Here is a 22040-nt window from a genome sequence, read left to right as displayed (position 1 = left end):
AAAAAAAAAAAAAATTTTTTTAAATGTGCACTTAATGTTCATGTTATCGAACAATGGTGCAATGCATTAGTATTTTTTTTTAATTTACAAATGCTTCGTTAAATACATTTGCATATGTTTACTTTGTTTTGGTAATGGACTAGATACTGCTTTTTAAATTTTTATCTTTTAACGGTTTAACACATGAGTGCAATATATTGTGATCACATAGCCCTCCCTCAATTACTCTCTCTGATCCCTTTCATCTGCAATTGATCCTCTTCTTTCTAAATCCCCCTCTTCCTCCTCCTCCTCCTCCTCCTCCTCCTCCTCTCCTCTAGTCTTGGGTAGATTGTTGTGTTCATGATAGAAATGGCCATGCCATGGCAGACACAGGCGTTCACAACGCACTTCCCCATCCTTTTGGATCTCACAGTCTTCCTACTTGTTCCATGGTGTTCCCAGGCTTTGGGCTTTGGAGGATGTGGTAAATACATCCGCTTAGGACCAGGCAGTCAGTGGGCACTTATTTTCAGCACTTTGACCATTTATAGGCCCCTGCATGAACCACCACCCACCGTGAAAAGACACTTCTATGCCCGAGCTGTGAGCACCACTGGTCTAAGGTATAAATACAGGCATTTAGAAGGCTGTTTGGCTTCATGCTCTTTTACCATAATAGTAGTAGTATATTATTTCCCAGGGCCTGTGACCTCCAGACAGTCTTTTGACCAGGTTTGCAGTACCAGGTAAGTATTCCTTGTGGAGCAGGCAGGACTCGAATCCTAGAAAGCAGTTGGTTACTCCAAAACGACCATACCACTTGTGCATCTTGCCTGGCAGTTCAGTAGTTATTTTAGCACTCAGGGTTCACAGCTGAACATCTTCTTCATGCCCCAACCCCCACGCCCTTATAACAACTAGCATTAACCCATTAACAACCACTGGCACTAACAAACTAGCCAGTGGAAGAAAGTGTCCAGTTCAGTTCCAGCTTGACTTATCTGTATCCTATATCCTAGGTGCATGTTGTCTCCAGCAATGGGGTCTTAGCATCTTGGTTTGACTGAGAGCAATGGCATTAACAATTATTGGGAAGGTCACCTGGGGGCTCACTGGCTAACAACTCACAGGATATATACATGCAGCATCTCACTCTGGGGTTTCATTTAAGCATCTATGGTTTCTGGGGAAAGCATTCTCCATCCACACAGGGTATTTCTGCTCAAGTTCTTACCAAAAAATTATTTTTTAGTTAGATTATAAAGTGATAGGTTTTCTATGTGGTTTTGGTTGACCCTCCTGCTGGCCTGCCTTTCCCATAGCTTGCATCCTAGCTCCCATATTGCATGTGGTACCCACCCCACCTTTCCCTTACCTCCCCACCTCTTATGGCTCCTCTCTCACTTCCTGACCCCTACCGACACTCACTTCAACATAAACACAGGAACCCAAAAATGTGAAGCTAGCATCCACACATGAGGAAGAGCAAGCATATGGTGTTTGTCTTCCTGGGCCTAGTTACCTCAGAGTGGACACTGCTTAAAGGCATCTGTCACAGTATTGCATTTATACCTGTAGCTGATGCTTTCCAAACATTAGTTTGCATATAAATCACCCGAGAAATATTACTTTTCCCAGTACATTTTGGGGAATAAATCCATATTACTGAAGCTCACAGGGGATAAACTTATAAGCACAGACCTCGCATTTACTAATTTTCACTAGCTTAAAAACTCTTCCTGTTATTCACATCTTTTTTTGAATATGTTAATTTACTCATCATTTATAAAACAGTATTGTACCAGAGTTGGCATGATGAGCCTTGAACTAGTATGAGAGGATTTGGGGTTCCTAAAGGAGATTTGCATGATGACGCTCACATGGCCTGGAAGTGGGTTTATCAGTGAGGCGCAGCAAAGTAGTGATCATGAGCTAGCTGAGTGTGACCCTGGGCTAGGACACTATGACACTGAGCTGGCACATGGCAGCTCCATGTGCTTCTGTCTCTCCGGTGTGATGGGGTGTTAGAGTCCCTTCCTGCCCAGTCTGCGTGTAACTCATGGCAACTACACGGAGAAGACCCCACTACCTTGAAGAGCAAAGCCAGAGTCAGCGATTCTTTATTCTGACTTTATTCAGAAGGATGGCTCTTTACTTATCAGCAAACCTCAATTCTCTGACATTCATCTTCTCTGGCATTCTTGCATAGTTCTGTTTAAGCTTTCTGTTTCTGCTTGGATGTGGATATGGCTCCATCTCCAAAAGTTCATATGTTGGGAGCTTGGATCCTAGCATGGTGTTGGGAAGTGGAACTTCCAACTGTCTGGGAGAGGTGATTCCCCAACCCCCACCCCAGGAATGGATTAATGTTGTCTCATAGTGCTGATACAGGGCAGGGTTGTTACGAAGTTATGACATCTACATGTTTGGCCTCTTCTGCAGAGGCCAGCCCCTTTCTACTTCCCCATGTTGGGACACAGCCAGATGATGACATTGTGTTCTTTGGACTTTCCAAATACCAACCTACCCCCATCATACACACACACACACACACACACACACACACACACACACACACACACACACACAGAGAGAGAGAGAGAGAGAGAGAGAGAGAGAGAGAGAGAGAGAGATTGATTGATTGATTGATTGATTGATTCAGGTATTTTTGTTATAACAGTGCACAGAATATCTTAAGCCCTTTTAGGACAGGATTCTTGACCCTTTTCCCCCAAAGAATTGCCATGCCTGGTATCAGCAGCTGACTGTATCAGTTTCTGTTGTTGCACTGCCTAAGAGCCTGTCTCTGGATTGCAGCTCCTTGGTTCTCTGTGGCGTTGCTTTTGGCAACTCAAAACTCAAAAGCCTGTGGAGTCCAGGAGACAGAAGTAGTACACAAAGAAGGTGTCGGAGAATGGCAACAGCTGTGTGGAACTGCAGCAGTTGTGGCCCCAGTAAAGGCATTTCAGGGAGTGGTGGTACCTTCCTCTAACCCCAGCACTCAGGAGGCAGAAGAATCTGGAGTCCAAAGGCAGCCTTGACACAGTGAGTTTGAGGTCAGCCTGAGCTTTGGGCTACAAGAGAGGTTGCCCTAATCAAAGTCCACACCTGCATCAACCCAAAAGAAAAAACTCAGCCATATCCCAAATAAGATATTCTAATTTATAGTTAAAAAAATGCGTGGTAACCAAACAGATCTATAGGTAAATTTGGGGTTCAGTTTTTGGAGGCTGATATAAATACACGCTTGTTGGTTTTGCTGAAATAAGTACTTAAGGGTTGAGCGAAGTGTCATTTCTTCCCTCCTATTTATCTTAGAAAATCCTTTCATTTTTATAACAATCTGTCATCCCTTTGCCATTTTTTTTTTTTTTTGGTTTTTTTGAGACAGGGTTTCTCTGTATAGCCCTGACTGTCCTGGAACCTACTTTGTAGACCAGGCTGGCCTCGAATTCAGAAATCCGCCTGCCTCTGCCTCCTGAGTGCTGGGATTAAAGGCGTGTGCCACCACGCCCAGCCCCTTTGCCATTTTTAAGCCATTGTTTAAAAAGTCCACATTTATAAGCTGCCCCATATAACTAGGTTTCTTTATCAGTTGGGTTGTGAGATTGCACTGTTTTCTTATGCACCAGTGGCATCCCTCACAGTGATGCTTCCACAGGTTTTCTTTTGGGTGTTGTCTCTAAGAGAGCTCTAGCACTTGGCTATTTCTTCATCGTCTTCTTTATGTAGAATGTTTTCTGAGTGTCCTAGTGTTAGAACCCCTTGTGAGCTTCCTCCCTGGTTGCCAGTCCCCATTCTAAGCTCACAGATGGGGACACCTCATGGGACCCCTTTACTGTGGTTGACCTCAGTACATATTGTCACCCAGTAATTAGCCTACAAGAGGTTGTGGCAATGGTAAGCTAGCGTGCACTCACCAGAGAGGCATGTCCCACCAGCTCCCGTCACTCTTCTTCAGAAATCAGCATGTTTCCATTTTGATCTCTGATCCTGTGAATCTCTAGACCTAGAACCTACTGCAGGAGGTGTTTGGCCTCAGACATATTTACTCTTACCTGTTTGGCTGAGGCCATCTTGAGTACTCTGAATTTAGACCAGACTTGGCAGGTGCCTCCTTCATCTTCTCCCAGACCCATCTCTACCCACTCTGTCTTCCCTTCTTTTACCCATCAGCAAGCCAGAAGGGGCATGTTAGGGAAAGAGTGAAAAGAGGAGTTAGCTGTGATGGGCAGCAGTTTCTGGGAAGTGACCACACAGCAGGAGCCGTGCCAGGTGCTTTCTAAGCAGAATCTCACCCCACAATTCAGGAGAAAGAAGTCTGATTATTGTGTTCATTTGACAGAGAAATGATGGCTAGAGAGGGGGCTAGCGACTCGTCCAAGGTCCTTTGACTGTCATTGTTCCTGTTTGATTTTAACCTTTGACCTCTGGAGTCTGCTAGACATACTGCCATTCAGGTTGCTAAAACCAGATGTGGGATAAACAGTGAACCAAGTCCAGACAGCTGAGGGGTAGAGAAAATGAGGAGGAGGAGGAGGAGTAGGAGGAGGAGGCAGTTCTGGCTAAGAGGCAGGCCTGGTGGAAGAAAATCACAGTGGCAGAAATCGAAGGCCCAGGGAGAGGCTGGGGCTGTGGTAAGGGTGGGGAGCAGTAGGCAGGTGAGATTCAGCGATAGGAAAATGGCCTGTGGTCTCCCTGATTGAGCTGAGCTCTCTAACCACGCTGCTCCTTCCTCGGTGTGTGGCCCTGCCTTAGCTGTAGCTGTGTGATGGGCTCCTTGGGCACTGCTCTTCAGCTGACAGTGTATGAACTGTGAGCCACACAGTGTGCTGCCTCCAGAGATCAGCCTGGCACCTCAGAGGGAAAGGGAAAGTGTGTCGAGTGTTGAGCCCTCAGTGCCGCCTGGAGATTCTAGTAACCTAGTAACCGTGCTCCCTACCTCTCCAATCTGTCCTTGTGTTGCTGTTGGACATGCCCATATGCAGTTGGCAGTGTCCGAGACCATGCTACTAGTGACCCGAGAACTATAGAAAGTTTCTACCCACCTGTGTTGGAATTACAGTAGCTTCTCTTTCTATGAACTGAATTTCCTGTAAACTTAGGTTCTTGTCCCATGACATGACCAGGGGGTGGATCTCCCAGCTTACCTTATTGTCTTTGGGAGTTGACCCTTGGAAAGTCTTGACACTGTAATCCTGCTTCCTTTTTATGTTCTTTATGAAGCCTGTGGATGCTGATTTTCCCCCAACTCCAGTTCCAGCCCTCTCATTTTTAGAAGGAGGGCAAGTGTTCCCTGCCAGCAATTCTTCTCTCCCCAGCTTCTGGCTTGCTTTCTAACTCCATTGATAGTTTCAGAATCCCCATTTCCTGTTCTTGGAATGTTCTTTACCAGCAGTTTTATTTTAGTGAGGTCTGATCATTCCATGTGTACTCTGAGGCTAACCAGAGACAAATATAGACTTTAAAACAAAACAAAACAAAAAAACAAAACAAAACAAAAAACAACCTTAGAGTCAGTGTTTCTGACAAATCACTGACCTCTTAAGAGTGGGACTTTAAGGGACAGTTTTGGAGTCACATTAATGCCACTCTTTGGGTCTTATTGTTGTAGGTGAGGTATCACAGAAAACATAGTTCTACAGTAGGCAGCCATCATAGAGGGGGTTTAGCACCAGCTGAACTTCATGTCCTGTCTCCACTTTCTCATAAAAGCTACATTTCTCACTCAATTGATTTGACTGCAAATATGGTTCTAGTTGAGAGCACCAGAATGGACAGGAAGGCTTTGAAACAAGGCCCATGATGGGATTCAGGCTGATCTGTTCACTTAAGTTTAGAGGATGTACAAGATGCATAAGAAAACATGGCTCCCACTTATCTAAACCTTTGAAGACACTCAGTTCTGTCTTACCACAGAAACCTTCAGGCCACCGTCAAAGAGGCAGATCTTTGTCCTTTGGGGTCATAGGCTTCAGTAGACACTCTAAGATAAATCAAGTCATCAGACATGTGTTGAATAGGCACAGTGCACAGATGTAGTAATATATTGGATAACTACACTCTACCTGCCCTCTGTCCCCAGCTCAGGTTCTATGACAGCCATCCCAGAAGCTTACGGTGCAGCCAAGGTGCAGTGTTGGTGGATCAGCCGAAGAGGTTTCAAAGGAAAGGGTACTAAGCTAAGTGCGGAAGACTTCTTCTGAGTGACTGCAAACCGCAATCAAGGACTCCATAGTTTGTGGTTTTGGGTCCTTGTGCTGGATGCTCCTGCTGCTCCTCCAGGGATTTGCTTGGTGTCTCAGAGCATCATGTTTCTTTATTTCCATCTGACTGAAATTTGCTTTTTGAACAATGTTGAATTTGTCAGGGAAGATGACAGAAGGACTTTTAGATGTAAAATGGTGCATAAGAAGTGGGCCAAAGGTTATAACATATGATTTCCCATTGGTGCTCAGAGTTTAAAAACTAAACATCTTATCACCTATAAGACAGTAATGTGCTCATTAACTGTCTGAGAATCCCAAAAGACCACCAAGCAGCCAATTCTGATGCAATCACACTACAGTGTCTTTATTCAAGCTCAACCTTGTGCTCACGGCCAACCCTGACACAGCAGGATGGAAGGGTGCAGCCCCAAGCCCAGTCTCAAGCAAGCATTTACAGAGGCAAGCAAATCTGATTTTGGGGCTATTATGGAATTTGCTGTCCTTTAAAATGATTGGCTGCTGCTGGGAGCCAAACCATAAACTTAAGTTCTGATTGGTGGTTGTTAGGGAGTAGCCTGGAAACTAGTGCTAGGTGTAGGCTTGTTGGTTAACTCAAGTTCAATCTTAGGTCAGGTCTTCTAAGATGGAGCCTGAATCAAAGATGGAGTTGGTCTGGTTTCTCAGTAACAGAATCCATGTTAGAAGAGTTGTACTTAAAGTGAAAGCATATAATTTTGGATGAAGCCGGGGCATTACCCAAGATTAACATTAAATAATATAGAAGCTGGGACCGCTGGCATAGGCCAGCGGTCCCAGCTACTTGAGAGGCTGAGGTAGGAAGATGAAAAGTTCAAGGCCCACCTGGGCTGCAGAGTGGATTCAAGGCCAGTCTGAGCAACATAGAGAAGCTGTGTCTCAAAGGGAAAAGTAAACAGAGGGCTGCAAGCCAGGCAAGCGAGTGTGTGCCTCTAGACCTAGCACTCTTAAGGCAGGAAGACTAGGAGAGGAAAGCCAAAGCCAGCCTGTCCTGCATGAGATCCCATCTCACTTCCAACACAAAAGGAAGTGGGCTGGAGATGTAACTCAGCGTTAGAATGAATACTCTACTAAGCATGTATGAAGGCCCAGGTTCAGTCCTCAAACTAAGCGACAACATCAAGAAAAGTTTATGGGGTTAGAAAAAGCCACCTAGCAGAATATGCTGTGAATTACAGGACTTTGTCTTGCTAATGGTGAGGGGACCTTTGGGCAATTTNTTTTTTTTTTTTTTTTAATTACATATTTTCCTCAATTACATTTCCAATGCTATCCCAAAAGTCCCCCATACCCCCCCCCCCCACTTCCCTACCCACCCATTCCCATTCTTTTGGCCCTGGCATTCCCCTATATTGGGGCATATAAAGTTTGCAAGTCCAATGGGCCTCTCTTTCCAGTGATGGCCGACTAGGCCATCTTTCGATACATATGCAGCTAGAGACAAGAGCTCCGGGGTACTGGTTAGTTCATCATGTTGTTCCAACTATAGGGTTGCAGATCCCTTTAGCTCCTTGGGTACTTTCTCTAGCTTCTCCATTGGGGGCCCTGTGATCCGTCCAATAGCTGAGAGTGAGCATCCACTTCTGTGTTTGTTTGGTCCCGGCATAGTTTCACAAGAGAGAGCTATATCTGGGTCCTTTCAGCAAAATCTTGCTAGTGTATGCAATGGTGTCAGCGTTTGGAAGCTGATTATGGGATGGATCCCTGGATATGGCAGTCTCTAGATGGTCCATCCTTTCATCACAGCTCCAAACTTTGTCTTTGTAACTCCTTCCCTGGGTGTTTTGTTCCCAATTCTAAGAAGGGGCACAGTGTCCACACTTTGGTCTTCATTCTTCTTGAGTTTCATGTGTTTAGCAAATTGTATAACACATTGATGACTGGGGCTGATGAGTAGAAAGCAGGGGAGGGTGTCTCACCAAGCTATGAGGCTTTGGAAAGGGGGTTAACCAACAAGTTTCTCTATGAAAAGCTGATGTGCTGGAGAGACTGCACATTACCCTGAGGTCAGTCAGATTGCCACAGAGCCAACAGAGACCTCAAATCCAGAGCAAACTAGGGGTGATACATAGGACCCTCATCTCATCAAACCACATATCATTCTATGTTAACTTTTTATTATTTTATAATTCACTGGAAAGAATCGTTTTTTTATATAACTTAAAGTGTAGATGGCTTTCAGGAGTGCACCTGTACAAAGAAAGCGACATTTAGGTGAAAATTATGGCTATGTAAGTACAATAGAGAAAGCATAAAGCATACAGCCACTCAAACAACCAGTGTTTGTGCGTCTATGAACGCCACCTCCTGGGGTCTTCTCTGATACTGAGAGCAAATGTATTTGAGATGTTTGTAGGGGAAGACCCTGTTCTTGCCCTTCTCTTTGCTCTCAGAAGCTAGATTATCATGTGAGGATCCTAAGGGCTTAGTCCATGTGAGAAAATAATAGGTTGCAACTGCCAAGCTGCGCAAAATCGAGTTAGAGAAACATTTCCCATCAAGTCCAGTTCTATAACAGGCACTTGCATGTCCATGACTCGGCTTGTGGTGCCGATTCTCAAGAAGTCCAGGTCGATTGGAGAGCACCTGGAGGTGGGAAGTGCCTCCTTCACATCCTGCGTCTCTGAGAAGTGCTGCTCTGTGGCTCTATGGCTCTGTGGCCCTGTGGCCCTGTGGCTCCGTGGCTCTGTGGCTGTGCTCTCCCAGTTCTGGGACTGCCCACAGCAACCTGTGATTCAGGGCTTGGGAGGCTAGTATTGCAGTTGACCCTCTCTAAACATAAGGCAATATATAGGATACATTGTAGTGAATTTGGCTTTCTGTCCATTGGCTCAGGTTAGAAAGGCCATATGTGAATGCTTCCTTGTTTGCTGACTTATCTGTTATGAGAACTTATATATGTCTGTGGTGGATTTGCTTATAAGTACTAAGGAGGAAATTTTATTAAAAAAATAAGATAAGGGTCCCACTCTGCAGAAGACTTTCAGTGTCAGAAGGTTTTGGTGAGGGTCTGTGCTTGGGGTGCCCAGTTCTCAAGACTTAGGAAAGGAAGGAAGAGGTAACACGTAAGACTCTCAGGACAGGGCCTGAGCAGAGTTGGCATCCCCAGAACTCACGTAAAAGCCACACGCAGTAGCACAAATGTCTGCAATTCCAGAGTGCCCCATGGCTACACAGGAGGCAGCACAGGGGAATCCACAGATGCTCAAAGGCCATCTTGTCTGCCTTACTCAGCAGGGACTCAGTGTCAGACAAGCAGGAAAGTTGAGGCCTACCATCTGAAGGCTGTTGTCTGACTTCTGCACATGCACACACACACACACACACACAATTAAACAGCTCCCCTCCAACATCTCCATGTGTCCAGGTTTTATCCAGTCCTTTCTCTGCTACTGTTGAATGAGAGAGAAGGGCCTACCACAGGCAGGACATTTTCTGAGCGGGTAATGTGCCCAGATGTGTAAGTACTTGAGGTAGTTCTGAGAGGAAGAAACGGATCTAGGTCCCAGGGGACTGAGGGTAAAGAATTTTAGGGTTTAGGTCAAGGGCAGTGGTTCTCAGCCTGTGGGTCATGACCCTTTTGGAGGTTGCATGTTAGATAGCCAACACATCAGATATTTACATTATAATTCATAACACTAGCAAAATTACAGTTATGAAGTAGCAATGAAGTAACTTTATGGTTGGGGTCACCACAACATGAGGAACTGTATTAAAGGGTCCCAGCATTAGGAAGGATGAGAAGCACTAAGCTAGAGTGTGAGAAAGGCTCCAGCTATCAGTTGGTTTAGGTAGGACAATTTATAATAGGATACAGGCTATATCCAGTGAGTGAACTACTTGATGGCAAGGTATGAACACGGGTGGAGCTACTATTGGTTGGCTTTGGCTCTGATGATGCATAATCACATCATTTCTGCAGAAGATACTTTGTCTCCTTGTTCTCTTCTAGAATCACCAAGGGAACTGAAAAAAAAATCAAGATAAGCCACAAAGAGTAATAATAGCACAGCTGTTTTTTTGTTTTTTGTTATTTTTCTAAATCAGCATCCCAATTGTGTCTGCAAGGGAAGCAATACTATTTTTATTTTGTAGAAAAGGAAAACAAACCTTAGAGAAGTTGATGTATTTGTCCAAACTCACATAGTTTATGTGACTCAGATGGAGTCAAGGGCAGTCTGAGTTCCAGACTCTATTCTTCCCAATGGGAGTGTGCTCCTGGGCCTGAGGGTCCCATAGGCCCCGGGATAGGAAGGCCTCCAAAGTAGATGCACAGCGTCCTCAGAGAAGGTCTACTGCGGTTAACACTTTCCGTGGTCTTCTCAGAGAGTCCAAGGCCACCAAGTACTGCTTTGTGACTTCGAGTCGCTCGGCAGCTTGGCATCAGCCTGCACACATGTCCTGGTGACTGAGGACAACGGCCCTTGCCGGATTGCTTGCCCTCATTGCTCTAAGAATCTGTGGCGGCACTGTACAGAAGAGTGTTTGGGTAACTTTCTGGAACATTAGGTAAATTATAGTTTTATCATCACTGATCACAGATGTAATGGTTTGTTTATTTGCAAAGATATAAATTGACAAGTCAAAAGTTTAAAGCCCGCTGTGAGATAATGAAGGCTTTGGACAGGAAAGCAAGTCTGGGCACCGTTATTTTTCTGTAATTGCTTTAAACCAGCTTAGCTGAGCAGTCCTGTCTTTGTTTATTGATAGCCAAGTCTTTTATTACTTACAAAAGGGATGTGATCTTCTTATTTCTAAACTGCAGTTGTTGCAATACAGTCAGGAGAGAGCAGGCAGAGAACACCCATAAAAATTTACCCAGAGGAAATCAAGTGCACATATCGGTGTGGTGCACTGATGGGTTTTTTTTTTTTAGAAATTATTTATTATTATTTATTTATACCTCAAATGTTGCCTCTCAGTCTCCCCTTGAAGAGTTCCTCCCTGTCCCTCCCACCCCTGGTGACTCAAGTCTCTGCAGGATTAGGGGCATCCTCTCCCACTGAGGCCAGACGTGGCAAGATGCCCTGATTTGATACCTTTGGTCCAAACAACTGCATCAGTAAATTTTATCATCAGGGTTACAAATAAACTCTGTCTCTAAAATATCCACCTAGATGGGGAAAAGGAAAAAAAAACTTGTTAAAGTATTAATCAGCCTAGTTAAAACTAGTTAAAATAGTTAAAACTAGTTAAAATAGTTTTCTATGAGGCACAGCACCCCACAAAGGCTTTAGTTTTTAATTTATTTAGAGAGAGGGAAAGAAGGGTGAGGGTGAGGGAGGAAGGCCTAAGAGTCACTGTTGGGTCTAAAGTGGATCTGAGTGTTGTTGCTTCCTTTCATGGTATGCATCTATCCTGACTTATTTATTTATTTACTTCTTCTCCTCCTCCTCCTCTTCCACCACCTCCTCCTCCTCCTTTTTCTTCTTTACTTTACAATCCGCTCACTGCCCCCTTCCTTCCTGACCACCCCCCTCACAATCCTTCTCTCCCCCCCACCTCCTGGGACTTTTTCTAGCCCTGTGCCATCAACTCTTTTTGCTGATGGTAGAGTTTAATTGAATGTTGAAGTAGGACGTCCACTGCCTGGAATGAGAGAGCAAGGGTGTTTGTTCGTTTGTCTGTTTGGCAGGGATTCTGCCTGGCTATAGCCTCAGGATTGTGCATGGTGCTTGTCATGTGGCAGACCTCCAGTAATTTATGGGTTGAGTGAAAGAGCCTACTCCATAATATGGTAACAGCACAGTGTGCCCATTTGTTGTTGATGGATATATGGATTACTTCCGGTTATGTGTGTTATAGTAACCCTGTTGGATATACCTGTGCAGGTCTCTCCATGGGCATAAACTTTTATTTCTTGGGGGAAATCTCAAGACTGAGTGCTTAGATTGTATGGTCCATGTATATTTAACTCTTTAAGAAATTGTCAAGCTGTTTTCCCAAGTGGTTGTACTGGTTCCACCGGCAGTATATGATAGTTGGGTTCCTCTACCAACCATGTGATACCAACACATGGTATTATTAGTCATTTCACTGTCAACAATCTTAATGAATACTTAACATGATTTTAATCTAAGAATGAATGATGTTGAACATTTTTCATGTGCTTATTTTCTCCCTGTATATCTTCTTTGATGATATACCTGTTCAGGTCTCCTGCCTAATTTTAATCAACATTAAGTTCTCCTTTAAAAGTCTGTAGAAGTTATCTGTTTCCAGGTCTTTCTTTGGATTTAAGATCAACTTCATGAGATGAAACACATATCTAAAGCTGCTAATGTGGCCAAGAGCCCGAGAATCAAATAGCACATGGGCCCTAGACCTGTCACTATTATTCTGCTTGAGGAGCATAGCAATAAGATGACTCCTAAGGACATATTGCTATACCCATAGATCAATGTGTCACTCAGCCCTCACCTTTGTAGCAGATGGGGATTAACAAAGAGACCCACCACTGGACAATGAGCAGAGGGTGAGAGCCTTTGTAGTTCTCAGACCTGAATGGGATATCTTCATTGGAGTTGGAGATGCTGTTACAGTTTCAGTCTCATTTCTTGTTATAGATCTGCTTAAGTTACTTATATTCTCTTGATTCAATTTTGGTTGGTTCTGTGTGCCTAGGAATTTATCCACTTCTAGATTTTCAAGAATTTTCGAATACAGTGTTTTGCACTACTCCCTTATGATTCTCTGGATTTTCACTGGCATCTGTTGTAATGTTCTTTCTTTAAAAATGCAGTATTTTTAGTCCACTTATTTCATTATATACCTATTTTTAGTCCACTTATTTCATTATATACCGTATTACGACTGTAAGGCTAATGTCCCCCTTTCCTTTCTAACTTTAATACCTTGGTTCTTGTCGATTCCTTTGGTTATTTTGCTAAGTGTTTGTTGGCTCTAACATTTCAAAGATGTGAATCTTTATTTAACCAAATCTTTGTATTATCTTTTTACTCTAGTTCATTAATTTCTGCCTTGATTTGGGGTTTGGCTCAGCCTCTCTCTCTCTTTTTTTTCTCCCTCTCTAGGGCTTCAGAGTGAATTATTAAGTCATTTACTTACATCTCTGTAATGTAAGGGCTTACGACTATATACTTTCCTCTTAAAGTTGCCATAGCTGTACCCTCATAGTCCTGCTCAGTTGTACCCTCATTTTCATTTGATTCTAGACAGTTTAATTTCCTCCCTCTTCAATGTACTGGCTGTACTGCAGCCATTCCAAGTATCTATGTCTTGAGTCATATTTTTATGTGATCTGATAAGCTAAAAAAATGATTTGATTTATTTTCTATTTGTTAAGACTTGCTCTGACTCTTAGAATGTAATCTGTTTTGGAGACTACTCCGTGGGATGCTGAGACAAATGTGTTTTTCCCAGCCATTGAGTAGAATCTTATGTCTGTAAGATCTGTTTGATTTGTGGGGCTGGCAAACTACTTTTGGAATGTATTTGGCAACACCTAATAAAAGAAATGTGTGTATTCCTCTGTGTCTAGAGCTTCCTGTCCTTGGGCTCTGCCCTAGAGAATGCCTCATGAGCACACACAGAGGGGAGTCTGTGAAAATTCACACTACAGCACCACTTAGGGGGAGAACTGAAATCAATCTGTCTCTCTGTCTCCTGTCTTTGTCTGTCTGTCTGTCTGTCTCTCTCTCTGTGTGTCTCTGTCTATGTCTCTTTCTCATGTCTTCTGTAAGGTTTGCTTTGTTGAGCTGAGCTGTGGAATTTTAACTCTAGAGATACTTTTCAAACAGGGCTTCTGAAGCAGACACAGGTTTACCATGTTTGAGTTTGCTGGTGGGCATATGTTGGCCTGTTACATAAATACCTCTCAGTATTTATGTGGAGTTCAGTTAAAAAATAAACACACCCATTTTGGAAAAAAGGTGGATATTTGTTTCCTTTTTTCTTTTCTTTCTGTTTTTCTGTTTTACTTGTTTTGTTTTGTTTTATAGCCTTCCAGTTCCTAACCTCAAGACTCAGCTTCCTTACCATTTTGTGCCTTTTTAAAAAATTTAAATCCAAGTCTCTTTTCTTCACATGATTGAAATCTCTCCAAGGTACCTATTACGTGCTTCTTCAGACATCTGCTTGTCTCAGGCAATCTCTATTCATATCAAGTTAAGCTAGTTGGACCCAAGTTTTTAGTTATTCTCCAGCATCTTTGATTTTTAGTGGAAGTTAGAATTGAAGAGACAACTCAACCTCTAATATTGCTTCAGTGTGTGCATTGGTGTGCAAATTCGTCATACCTAGGGAAGAGGCTTGTTTGTCGTATGACAGATATTTAGAATGGAAAGAAAATAATACACTTTCAGCCAAGGATTCCCAAAGTACAGGATAAGCAATTCTTCAAGACAGAGGGGTGGGGTACCCCTCCTACTGCCTGTCTAACACAGTGTCTTCAGCTTCCAGAAGGGCCTGGCCATATCAAGCTCACTGTGTGCTCATACTTCAACTTCCTCCTTTTCTTTCATCTGCTTCTTCGTGGTAAACAGACAGCTTGGGAACTTCCTCTGCTGGCCATCTCTGCCATATTGCACACTTAGCTCAGAGCCCAGCTGGCACTGTGTGACTCTGGCTATTCAGAGAATGGAGTGTTCATCTGCTTTCCTTCTGGAGGACATGGGTCTTCTCTCATCCCATGTGTCTCTCTATGTGCATAGGGTTGTCTGGCATTGGTGTTAATGTGTTGTACTGGCTAGTTTTGTGTCAACTTGACATAGCTGGAGTTATCACAGTGGAAGGAGCTTCAGTTGAGGAAATGCCTCCATGAGATCCAGCTGTAAGGTATTTTTTTAAATTAGTGATAAAGGGGGAAATGCCCCTTGTGGGTGGGACCATCTCTGGGCTGGTAGTCTTGGTTCTATAAGAGAGCAGGCTGAGCAAGCCAGGGGAAGCAATCCAGTAAGGAACCTCCCTCCATGGCCTCTGCATCAGTTCCTGCTCCCTGACCTGCTTGAGTTCCAGTCCTGACTTCCCTGGTGATGAAGAGCAGTATGGAAGTATAAGCTGAATAAACCCTTTCCTCCCCAACTTTTTTCTTGGTCATGGTGTTTGTGCAGGAATAGAAACCCTGGCTAAGACATGGGTAATGGAAAGGGATCGTCCTCTGTGATAGCATGCTCAGGAGCCAATTCCAGATGCTGCTAAGTTATTCTTTCCCTTGTATTCAAGGGTGCTGTGAAGAGTTGAGGGATGAGCAGTCACTTTGTCATGGTGAGACCAGTTTAATGGAAGATAAGAAGAGACATAAATGGTGAGAGTACTCAGCTCAGCCACTGTGTCCAGATGCTACTTTGTACCTGGCCTGGTCCTGGTTTTCCAGAAACTCCCCTCCAGGCATCCTAGGATGCATGTACTAGGCTTGGTTGAGTTGAGGTTCTCAGATAAACTGGGGCCATTAGAGAATGACTCCAGGGCCCCTGGGTAAGATATGTTTATTTTTTTCAGTTTCCAAGTGATACTTTTTCATGTCCTTTGAGACTTTCTGTCCAGACTTGTTCAGAATAGGAGGAGTGTGGGAAGAATTCACTATGACATGTGTTGATTTTACCCCAGCATTTGGCACCGTGGCTGTCACAGTTATTCAGCTATTGTTACCTATAGTACTGTCCTGCTTTAGGGAGGTGGTAACTAGACCCCATGATTCTTCATTGTGAGAGAACTGGATCTGTTTAATTTTGTACTCCCAATATTGTTTACAGCATGTTGCATTTGATAGCTTCTAAGCAGATATTTATGTGAGGAAAGATGGCTGACTGTTAGGGAATACACATCATAGTCACCATCCTTTTCCCCCATTCTTCCAAGATTCTTTTTTCTTTCTCTTGTAGTTTCAGTATTCTTAGACAAAAATTTTAGATAGTTTGAATCATCATGGTACTGCTTCCCATACTGCTTCATCCATATATATATTTACTATTTTCTCTTTAAAAACCATATAGCTTTTCTCTGTTGCCAAGGTTGATCCTGGGTTGAAATGATCCACCACCTCCCACATGTTGGTACAACAGCTGTGTACCACCATACCTGGCTTCCATACTTTGCTCTTTTAAAAGCAATGGCTTTTCACCTTCGCCTTTGTCTTTTGTATCTTAAGTTTAGACATTATACCTAAGTTTTGCCTGGATTCCTTGTTACCTTAGGTTCTTGCTGACTTTGTCCGCCAGCTTTGCTTGTGGTGAATTGTTTCCATAAAGGTTATTTTGTCTTAGGCTTAGAAAGAAGTTCCTCTTCAGTGGAGATTTCATCTGTATAGTCACAGATTGCCTGGACAGAGAGCATATCACTCCAGCGAGGTTTTGGTTTTCTTTATAGAAACAAAGGGATACCATTGATCTAGGACTAATTTTTAAACCTATTTTCAATTTGAAAGTTTATATATTACAAAGTTTCTTCGGGCTTTATTGCTGTAAAGAGACACCATGACCAAGGCAACTCTTATAAAGGCAAACATTTAGGTGGGGCTTGCTTACAGTTTCAGAGGTTCAGTCCATTATCATCATGGCGGAAAGCACAGCAGCACACAGACAGACATGGTGTTGGAGTTGCTGAGAGTCCTAGATCTTGAGCTAAAGGCATCCAGGAGGAGACTATCATCTGAACTAGGTAGAGCCTGAGCATAGGAGGACACCTCAAAGCCCACCCCCACTGAGACATGTTTCCTTCAACAAGGCCATATCTTCTAAGAGTGACACTTCCCATGGGCCAAACATTCAAACATGGGAGTCTATGGGGGTCAAACCTATCAAACCACTACACTCAGGGATTATGAATTCAAAATTCTAAACCACAGAGGGGAAATCCTGGGGACACAGATGCATAGTGGAGAGTTTCACCCCCTCACCAGGAGCCCAGGACAAGGTGCCCCCTGCTACCTGCCTATATGATGTCTTGAGTTTTCTTCAACCCAAACTTAAACTTGAAAGGCCAGTCCTTCTGTGAAGGTCTCAGTTCTAGCTCTGCATTCCATCTCCCCTATCCAAGTCTGGGGTTGTAGGTCCTAGTGCATCAACATGGCTTGCTGTATAAGCACCTTCTGTTTCCAGCTTTGCTTCCCAAGTCACTTTCTATTGTCTTTTTTTTTTTTTTAATTCAGTTTCTTGTAAGCTCCATTGTAAGGATGTTTACTATGCTCATTGCATATCCCCCCTTGGGGCTTTGAGAGGACTCTAGAGGAAAACTATCCTGGTTTGTTTTTATTGTCAACTCAATACAACCTACTTCATCTGAGAAGAGAACACTTGAAGACTTGCCTCGGTCAGATTGGCCTTGGCCATGCCCATGAGAGAGCGTCTTGATTGTTGTGTGAGGGCCAAGCCCACCATGGGCAGTACCATCCTTAGGCATGTAGATCTAGGCTGTATAAGAAAGTTTAATGAAGCTGAGTGATGGTACATGCTTTAATCCCAGTACTGGGGAGGCAGAGACAGGTGGATTTCTATGAGATCAAGGCCAGCCTGATCTACAAAGCGAGTTCTAGGAAAGCCAGGGCTATAATGAGAAACACTGTCTCAAATAACCAATCCCTCACCCCCCAAAAATCAAAGTTAGCTAAGTATGAGACAGTAAGTAACATTACTTCATGGGTTCTGCTTGAGTTCCTGATCTGACTTCCTCAATGATGGGTTGTGACCTGGAAGTATAAGCCAAATAAACTCCTTTCTCCTCCAAGGTTGCTATTGGTAGTGTTGTTTATCCTTAGCAACAGAAAGCAAACTTAGAACAAAAGGAGTTTAGACTGCCAAGGGAAATTCTAAAATGATGTCCTTGCTTTCATTTTTATTAAGAAAAATATTTCACATTGGGACCATGACACATAATTCTCCCACATCAATTTGCTGTGTTGGGAGAATCTATAACCTGGGAAGGGCTCAGCTTCTTTTTCTTTTAAATGACAATAATAAAATTTGAGAACACAGTTGTGTGTCTCCGCCAGCAGGGATATTTTACAGCCAAGCAGTTTGGAAAAGGTAAAATGAAAGAGTGCTATAATTACCAAATAGGCATGCCTCTTCCAAACGCTCTGGGGTAACGCTGGCCGCAAACTGCTAGCCTAGAACCCCTTTCCAGCAGTAGCACAGCCACTCTCTCCTTTCTGAGATCTATCCTTGCCTCCTGTCTTTGTGTGCTGACACCAGTGGCTTGACTTATGACAGAGTGATATCTAGTGACCTTTGAGTTTCAGCTTGTTGAGCACAACAACACTGTGACTCTGTCTTTCAGCCTTGGCTCATGGTCCTTCTATATTGCTTGTTCCTTGCTGTGGAGAGCAGATGTTAGCAACCTTGGTCAGCAATGAAGATGTACTGTTTTTGGCTAAGATCTTTCTAGCCCATGATTCTCTTCTTTGGAGAAACAGGTCTCCATTGCAGTGACATGTATGTCTACCATGTCACTGAAGGGGGACAGTAGTTCTTTTGCAGTTGAAGTAGTTCTTATGTAAGCTACTGGAATCCTTTTAATGTCTATTAATAGCACTACTTGGATTCATATTAAGAATTTTTACAATACAATCTCATACCGTACACTTTCTAACTATTATTGAAACTTAAGTTTGAACAAGCTGTGTCATATAAAGGACCTTAGAATCAGCAAATCCAGCCATATAATGATAGACCAACCAAATTTGCAAGGTGGGGAGAGAGGCTGGAATTTATTTTCTTTTTATTTGAGTCCAAGTTCTCAAACAGAGCATTAACTTTGCTTCAGGTAAGTTGAAGTCATAATTTGAGCTAGGATTATCATTGTTTAAATCACTTGGGCAAGGCTGAATTTGTTCAACCAAGCCCTGGATCTAATTCCATCCACAAAAGAACACACAATTATATAACTTTTGCCCTAATACCTGAGGAAATTTAAGCAGGCATAGTGAGTAGTTTTGAGAAAGTAGGAAGTTAACAAATGTTTGTAGAAGAATGGAAAACCAATGAAGAAAGAAAATATTTGTGTCTTAGATGGTTTTATAGTTAAATAGCTAAAAGCATCTACTTGATTCTTATATTAGCATGTAGGTTTTCAAACAGTTAACCTTTGTTCTTAAGGCTAGGGTAATTCATGGTTCACCGTGGTCACTTATATGATTGCTTTTTAGTTGCAGACTGTTTTGTTCTTAGTTATCAGTAGTGTTGCCTGCACATACATGCATGGTGTAAGTTCCCATAGAATTCAAGCTACTCATTTTGTTTAGTTAATGTCAGTCCATAAAACCACTTACTAGGTCTCCCAACGGCTTAAGTGGTTTGAAGATCAGGCCCTGTCTCGTCCCCTGTCTGCTGTCTGTTTCTGACACGACACGCACAAAGCAATAGTCTAAAAGAGACAGAGGGAAAGGGAGGGTCTGGGCTGTGTGAGAAAATAACTCAGGAGAATATTATCCTTGGGCTAATAAAAGGTCATTAGGCCAATTGTCTAATAAAATGGTGACAGGAGTAATAGAATCAACAGCGAGTCCCAGGAATCTCAGGCAATGGGGAAAGTTGTAGAGGTGGCCATGCTTACGGACTGGTTCAGTTCAAGCTGTTTCCCCAAGTGTCTCAGTTGTGCCAGAGTCAGGACAAGGAGGAGTAAGAGCTGTTATTTACATCCAAGAAATTTAACCCTGGAGGATTTTTAAAGTTCATTGCTGAAATTAATATATCTGACTCTCACTTTAGTGCACACATTTTTAAACACCACAGCTTCATTTTCAAAGTTGGGTGATGCAAGTCAGTCTTTCTGCCCCCTCTTCTGTGTTATTCTTGAGTCACAGATGCAGTAGCCGTGCTACGGTTGACTCCACTGGGGCTGGGCTCCTTGAAATCCATTGAACACCTTTGCATTGTATTCAGTGGAGATTTACTGTAGAGAGAAGCTTCTGTGATGAGAGGGTGATAGTAACCCTTATCTGTATATAAAGATAAGATCTAGAATGTAGCTGCAAAATGATGCCAGGCTAGCACAGTGGCAGAAGTAGATTCTGTTCTAAAATCCATGAACTCATTAGCCCTGGGGAAGGTTGGCTAAGTGTCTAATACCAGGCATGGTCCGCTCTTGTTGATTAGCCTTACATCCATTTAGACAACTGTTGGTTACTACCAACAGGTGAGCCCCACTGTTACACCTCTGTGGATATCTTGCTATATTGATTTTTGTTATGGGTCATTGGTGTCACAGCTGGGTAGACTGTTATGATAACTTTGACAGTACATGCAGTACTTTTTGGTACTATAGAAGATAGACTGCAGGAAAGAGACTTTCAGGTGAGATCCAGCTCGAATCTGTGTCTCATGTGCTAAAGTGTCCTGAGTGTGCAGTGTCTTCAGCAATAGGGGCATACTTTAATCCTTTGAGGGGAATCTAAGGGCATCAACAATAGTCTATATTGTTTTGGGGAGCCATTTGTATTATCTAACCAACCACTTGCAGAGAGGTTTCTCATGATTTCTACTGGGGTTTTTGTTAAACTCACCTGCATAGGTTGGCCTTCAACCTTACTCTACTAGCATGAACCTCAAAGCGAATGGCGACCATCTTAACATCCAGCCTCCACTGACTGTTGCTTTCTTTGATATTGTTTATTTTAGGATTCCGAGAAACGAACCCCGCTTCATGTGGCTGCATTCCTGGGAGATGCAGAGATCATTGAACTCCTGATTTTGTCAGGTAAATAACTACTGTATGCAAAAGCCAACTTCATGGAAGCTCGATGGGCACTCTGCTAGATTGGCACTTAGAATGAATGGGGCAGAACTTCTTTGCTTTGCTCATCCAAGTTTATTTGATCAGTAATTTATCTGCACATGTAATACAATAAAATAAATTATTTGGCAATGATTCTTAAACAAAATATTTTATCTTGCTTTAAAAGTTTGATTCCTGTCTGTTTTGTCAGACTTGGCTTTATAGACAAACAAAGTACATTGGATATCTTGTTTGTTTGTTTGTTTTTTAATTATAAGAAAAGAAAACTCGTTTAAAGTCTACACAGACACATATATAATATATATACTTTATGAATTTATACACTCTGTATAGCACAAAGTATATATACTAAGGGCACATATATACATATATTTAAATATTGCAAAATAATATTATTTCTTACACACAATTATGATTACAATAAAAGTTTAAAAACAGAAAACAGAGGTAAGGGGCCATGTGAGTTTCTAATTAAAGGTGTCTCTAAGTAGGCAGGTGGGGTGTTGAAATATCCCCCTTTCCAAATTTTATAGAGGCCAAATATGTGAATCATGTCATATCTAATCTCCATTTCGTCTGGTCTATATATTCTCTCTTTCATTCCACTGTACTTTTAACATTTCATTGGATTTAAAGGTGTGAATGCTTTCAGTTCTAGAATCTTGTATGTTCAGAACATCTTACCAAATAGGTTTGAGTGCTCACTGGACAGACCCCTGGAATAATCTTGATCACTGCTTGTATGCCTCAATGTAGATTGTATGCAGGCCAATTTGCTTTTTCTTCTGTTTTTTGTTTGGAGAGATTAAAATCTGGAGGAAATGCCATTGTCAACAAACTAGGCAAAAGGCCTGTACTAAGGGCTTGCCTTTGTCTGCAGTAGTAATGGGAAATGCTAATGTGCCAATGCAGTACAAAGGTGAGCGCTGGGTATGTAGTTACCAGCTGTGAAATGCACCACGGTGAAGAAAGAGCTGTGTTGTATCACAGGGAAGGCTCGTGTACTGGCTGGTTTTGTGTGTCAATGTGACACAAGCTGGAGTTATCACAGAGAAAGGAGTTTCAGTTGAGGAAATGCCTCCATGAGATCCAGCTGTAAGGCATTTTCTCAATTAGTGATCA

The 22040-nt window shown here is 42.7% G+C and overlaps 1 protein-coding gene across 5 annotated transcripts in view; it reads left to right on the top strand.

Moving 5' to 3' along the window:
• Ankrd44 (ankyrin repeat domain 44) overlaps window positions 1–22040 on the top strand; it is a 286842-nt gene that overhangs the window by 110048 nt on the left and 154754 nt on the right. For all 5 annotated transcript variants that reach the window (XM_021160936.2, XM_029478049.1, XM_029478052.1 and 2 more), the window contains exon 3: window positions 20801–20879. In XM_021160936.2, the coding sequence (XP_021016595.1) occupies window positions 20801–20879 (79 nt within the window). The remainder of the gene's footprint in view (window positions 1–20800; window positions 20880–22040) is intronic.

The sequence above is a fragment of the Mus caroli genome, chromosome 1, assembly GCF_900094665.2.
Source record: "Mus caroli chromosome 1, CAROLI_EIJ_v1.1, whole genome shotgun sequence".
Taxonomy (NCBI): Eukaryota; Metazoa; Chordata; class Mammalia; order Rodentia; family Muridae; genus Mus; species Mus caroli.
The sequence above is the reverse complement of the archived record's forward strand: the minus strand, read 5'-3'. Positions and strand labels throughout refer to the sequence as shown.